At 49.0% G+C, this 6,000-nt stretch overlaps 1 protein-coding gene across 2 annotated transcripts in view; it reads right to left on the bottom strand.

Moving 5' to 3' along the window:
* EXOSC5 (exosome component 5) overlaps window positions 1–5,629 on the bottom strand; it is a 41,624-nt gene extending 35,995 nt beyond the window's left edge. The window contains exons 1-2 of one of the 2 annotated variants that reach the window (XM_083516023.1): window positions 5,441–5,629; window positions 2,591–2,704 (exon numbers count right to left, since the gene is read on the bottom strand). In XM_083516023.1, the coding sequence (XP_083372149.1) occupies window positions 2,591–2,704; window positions 5,441–5,501 (175 nt within the window). In that variant the 5' untranslated portion in view covers window positions 5,502–5,629. Of the gene's footprint in view, window positions 1–2,590; window positions 2,705–5,389 lie in introns of both variants that reach the window. The other variant, XM_083516022.1, reaches the window with a different exon arrangement.
* Window positions 5,630–6,000: the final 371 nt, after the last annotated feature.

Consider the following 6,000-nt stretch of genomic DNA (forward strand, 5'->3'; position numbering starts at 1 on the left):
TCTGATGCCAGCAATTTTCTTTTGTGAGCTCCCTGTGGAGGGAACAAGATATCCAGATGGTATCACTGCAGGATACCAGATGGCCCAGTTGGTTATGAAGATAACAGCTCATCTCACCTTTTGATTATGCTAGTTCCTGGGGGTGGGGGAAGGAGATGAATGGTGAGCACACATGCTAAATTTAAATTAGAACAACACAGGGAAGAGTTTTGAGTTTTCGCTTGCTAACACTGCCATGCAGAGACATTTTGGAAATGGATATAATGAAAGATTTAACAAAGGTGACACACGTCGAGCGTCCCACTCAGGGGACATGCGGAGCAGTTTTAACTCAATGACATCGCACTAAGGCATAGTTTATTGTGACAAGAACAAGTCATTCCCTCAAGCATTCCCCAAACCCTTCCGGCATGGCCACAAGGAGAAAACTTTCACTTCCATTTTGATTACCCACCCCTGGTCTGAACCAACAAGCTGTCATTAATACAGATGATGACTTGGGTTTGAACCATGCCGTCTTCAAAGGTGGTGTTATGAAGCTAGCTTCTTTAAACAAGCCATAGTGGACATTTAACCACAGTAGTGATGTATGGAAGTGAGAGCTGGACCATAAAGAAGGCTGATTGCCGAAGAATGGATGCTTTTGAATTATGGCGCTGGAGGAGACTCTTGAGAGTCCCATGGACTGCAAGAAGATCAGACCTATCCATTCTGAAGGAAATCAGCCCTGAGTGCTCACTGGAAGGACAGTTCCTGAAACTGAGGCTCCAGTACTTTGGCCACCTCATGAGAAGAGAAGACTCCCTGGAAAAGACCCTGATGTTGGGAAAGATGGAGGGCACAAGGAGAAGGCGACGACAGAGGACGAGATGGTTGGACAGTGTTCTCGGAGATACCAGCATGAGTTTGACCAAACTGTGGGAGGCAGTGGAAGACAGGAGTGCCTGGCGTGCTCTGGTCCATGGGGTCGCGAAGAGTCGGACACGACTAAACAACAACAAACCACAGTTTAGGGTTTAAACAACACACTAAACTGCGATCAAGTGAAATCAGAAGTTTCTAATCTCTTCCTTGCGGTCACACCAGAGGAGAGGGGAAGATGGGGTGTATGACCCCCAAGGCTCACTGTGGCTTGTTGAATAAGAAGGTAAACACTTTCATCTTCTGTTGAAGGATCCCAGCAGCAGAGCTGGGAAATCAAGCACCTATAACTGTCTTACTGGGTTAGAAATACGGCTAACTGTACCTTGCACCCAGACACTGCACGTAATTGGTTGCATCCACCCCTTTGGACACTGGTTCCCTGTGCCAACCCAGTAACAAGTGATTAATTGAATTCCCATCCCATCCCACCTTTGTCCTCAGATCCAGGATGGTTTACACGATGGGAGATTTAGGTCAGGCATAGGCAAACTCCGGCCTCCCAAATGTTTGGGACTACAATTCCCATCATCCCTGACCACTGGTCCTGTTAGCTAGGGATGATGGGAATTGTAGTCTCAAACATCTGGAGGGCCGGAGTTTGCCTATGCCTGATTTAGGTAAACAGGGATGGGGTGGGGGGCATCATAGGGCTGTGAAAACTAGCTCCGCCTGCTGGCCACAAACCCCACCACCTATGCATTTCACAAATGAATTAGTTCGGCATGCATACCAATATACAAACGTGCAGCACCTTTGCAGATTGGCTGAGGACCTCCCCTAGCATGGAGTTGGTATAAACATGGGGGTCTGTCCACACCCTCGTTGAACATGCAATTAGTGCAAGCGAAGAACTTCCCTGCCTTTCAATATTATGTTGTTGTTGTTGTTGTTTAGTCGTTTAGTCGTGTCCACCTCTTCGTGACCCCATGGACCAGAGCACGCCAGGCACTCCTGTCTTCCACTGCCTCCCGCAGTTTGGTCAAACTCATGCTGGTAGCTTCGAGAACACTGTCCAACCATCTCGTCCTCTGTCGTCCCCTTCTCCTTGTGCCCTCCATCTTTCCCAACATCAGGGTCTTTTCCAGGGAGTCTTCTCTTCTCATGAGGTGGCCAAAGTCTTGGAGCCCCAGCTTCACGATCTGTCCTTCCAGTGAGCACTCAGGGCTGATTTCCTTCAGAATGGATAGGTTTGCTCTTCTTGCAGTCCATGGGACTCTCAAGAGTCTCCTCCAGCACCATAATTCAAAAGCATCCATTTTTCGGTGATCAGCCTTCTTTATGGTCCAGCTCTCACTTCCATACATCAGTACTGTACTGGGAAAACCATAGCTTGAACTATACAGAACTTTGTTGGCAAGGTGATGTCTCTGCTTTTTAAGATGCTGTCTAGGTTTGTCATTGCTTTTCTCCCAAGAAGCAGGCATCACAAATGCTTCACTCAAACCCCCCTTTTGTCTTTTTAACTCCCTCCATGAAAGAAATTCCCAAATCGCAGCATGCAAATACAGTATTAGAACGCGACACCTATCCATTATACGAACACCCACATTAGCGAGTAGGCCTGCATGCTCCAACTTTGCCCCGACTATACAAATTCTAGGGGCAAGCACTGGGTCAAAGGAACCCCCAAAAGGGGATATATGAATCGGTTTGCAATACTTCTCACCTGGTAGACCCACTTTGGGCCTCAGAAGCACTTCCAGGGTAGCTTTATCATAGATCTCTTTGCTGACCTTGACTTCAGTTGGCCCGTACACTCCAACTAGTACTGAAGTGTCCCCTGGAAAAAAAACAGGGGAAGTGGGGGGCATGAACAATTTGGCCTAATTTGGTGATGAAACAGTCACCGTCCAGTTCCCCACTCCCCTAACTGCTACCACAGAAGCGAGGGTCCCCTTGCAGGGAGGAGAGAAGAAAGAAGTCTGAAGAACAGTTCACTATCCAGCTGCCCTGAGGGGAGGGAAAAGCAGCAGTCACAGCTTTTTTCTAAACCAAACTAAGCCTTTTCCATTCTGTTTATTTCTTTTTTCCAGCACAAGGTGGTTCATTAGGGTAAATGAGGCCCTGCCCCAGCAACTGCAGTCTGCCCTTACCCATAGCTGTCAACTTTTCCCTTTTCTTGCGAGGAATCCTATTCAGAATAAGGGGATTTCCCTTAAAAAAAGGAAAACGTTGACAGCTATGCCCTTACCCTGCCCCCTTTCTTATTTACAAGCAGTTCTGGGTGTAGCACTGCCTCCCAGTTTCATAGAAGGGACCCCAGAGGGTCATCTAGCCCAACCCCCTGCAATACAGGAATCTCAATTAGTAAGCACCCATGACAGATCCAACCTCTGCTTAAATTCCTCCAAGAGAGGAGAGTCCACCACCTCCTAAGGGAGTCTGTTCCACTATCAAACTGCTCTTACTGTCAGAAAGTTCTTCATGACTTATAAGTCATAATCTCCTTTCTTGTAACTTGAATCCATTTGGTGTGGGTCCTAGCATCCAGAGCAGGGGTCAGCAAACTTTTTCAGCAGGGGGCCGGTCCACTGTCCCTCAGATCTTGTGGGGGGCCAAACTATTTTTTTTGGGGGGGGGGGAGAGAATGAATGAATTCCTATGCCTCACAAATAACCCAGAGATGCATTTTAAATAAAAGGACACATTCTCCTCATATAAAAACACGCTGATTCCCAGACCGTCCGTGGGCCAGATTTAGAAGGCGATTGGGCCGGATCCGGCCCCGGGGCCCTAGTTTGCCTACCCATGGTCCAGAGCAAGAGAAAGCAAGCTTGTGCCATCTTCCAAGTGACAGGCCTTCACATATTTGAAAATGGCTATCCTATCTCCTTTCAGTCTCCTCTTTTCCAGGCTAAACATCTCCCTCAACCATTCCTAATAAGACTTGGTTTCAAGACCCGAGATCCTCCCCCTTAGTTTTGGCTTTGCCATTACAGAACTCAGTTAAGGACGTGGACGGGGGCCAAACTAGCTTTAGTTGGCTGTGCTTGTCATTGGCAGCACCGACTGCTGGGTTCTCTGCCTTCCACCCTATCCTTCTCAATGGGCACCAGCCACCAGGGACAGTTGCCCATGGGAATCCTGCAAGCAAGAAATGGGAGTAACAGCGCTCTCCTGCTTGTGATCCCTGGCAAGTTGCATACAGAGGCACACTGCCTTTGATACACAAGGCCAACATGACAAGCAGCCAGCGATACCCTAAAGGTAAAGGGACCCCTGACCATTAGGTCCAGTCGTGGCCGACTCTGGGGTTGCGGCGCTCATCTCGCTTTACTGGCCGAGGGAGCCGGCGTACAGCTTCCGGGTCATGTGGCCAGCATGACTAAGCCGCTTCTGGCAAACCAGAGCAGCGCATGGAAACGCCGTTTACCTTCCTGCTGGAGCGGTACCTATTTATCTACTTGCACTTTGACGTGCTTTTGAACTGCTAGGTTGGCAGGAGCAGGGACCGAGCAACCCCGATGTGGAGATTCGAACCACCAACCTTCTGATCGGCAAGCCCTAGGCTCTGTAGTTTAACCCACAGCGCCACCCACATCCCAACAATACCCTATCCATCCTGAATGTGCCTAATTCCCTTTTTAAACCATACAAGTTGGTGGTCTACCACCAAACCATGGGGTAGCAAACTCTATAATTTAACCATAACCTACCAGGGTTAACTTGCGGGGAGAGTGGGGGTTCCCCTCACTCAGTTTAAATCAGCATGGAGTATGGAGCAAGCTTCTTTTCTCCTGCTATGGAGGGTAGGACCCGAACCAACGGATTTAAAATAAAAAAATTCCTTCCAGTAGCTCATACCAAGAACTAACTTAGTTGGTCTTTAAGGTGCTACTGGAAGGAATTTTTTTATTTTGACTATGGCAGACCAACACGGCTACCTACCTGTAACTGGAACAACGGATTTAAGTTACAATAAAGGCGATTCTAACTAAGTATCAGGAAAAGCTTTCTGACAGTAGGGGTTGTTGCTCAGTCGAATGGACTCCCTTGGGAGGTTCTGGATTCTATTTCACTGGAGCAGAGGTTGGGTGGCCATCTGTCATGGATGTTTTAGCTGAGATTCCTGCATTGCAGGGGGTTGGACTAGATTTCACCCTTGGGACCACTTCCAACGTTGCAGTTCTATGATCTAAAAGCTCTGTTTTGGAGGGGGGTTAGGAAAGCAAAGGACATTCTGTATTAAGCATCTGGTACTCGGGCTAAGAAAGGAGCCGGGGAGATATGAGACTAAAGACCAGACACCCATCCCAAACAGTAGGAGCAACAGGGCGATATCGAGGGAATAAAGACCCCGAGCCAAAGAAAACCTTAAAAGCTCTCAGGAGCTCGGAAGGGGAGACCTGAGAAACGCCCGTCTACACCCCACACCTGCCGAGCATCAACAGCGCTAGTTAAGTGGCTATAACCCAGAGAAGGAGGAGCAGGAAGGTGAGGTGGGGGAAAGGAAGCCACGGCTGACCCTGCATCCAGGAGGCAGAGCCATCAGGACGGGACAGCAGTCCCTGCTCACACAGGATCCGGCGCAGCGCAGGGAGATCCCCAGAATCGAAGCGCTTCTGTTCGGTCTCCATCGCTCCGATCCACCCACGTGGTTTCCCCCTTGATGCTTCCGGATCCGGGGTTTGACGGGGCGGAGCTACGGGTGCCGACACCTCCTCTTAAAGCAACACCCACACCAAACCTTCTTAAGTCTTTCCGCTCTGAAGTTTCAAACAGAGGGGGGGGGGGGTTGTCAACGCGATACCCTGGTTCACTTTTGAACCCCCTCCTCCAATGTGGCTCTTTGCACGCCGTGCCTGTCAAGCACATTCAAAAAAGCACAGCCTTTCCCGCAAAGAATTCTGGGTGCTGCAGTTTGCTAAGGGATGCTGGGAACAGAAGCTGTGTGAGGGGTAAACTACAAGGCCCAGAATCCTTTGAGGGAAAGGATGTGCTTCAAATCTGCTTTAAGAGTTCACACACACAAACACAGAGAGAGCTTTTCAATTAGAAAAAATGGTTCAGGAAGGGGGAAACTTGGGGTGTCCCCTAGGAATCAGAGTGTGGGGGTCATAATTAAGGGGAGGGGGG

This window comes from Podarcis liolepis (assembly GCF_965112155.1).
Source record: "Podarcis liolepis genome assembly, chromosome: 7".
Lineage (NCBI taxonomy): Eukaryota > Metazoa > Chordata > Lepidosauria > Squamata > Lacertidae > Podarcis > Podarcis liolepis.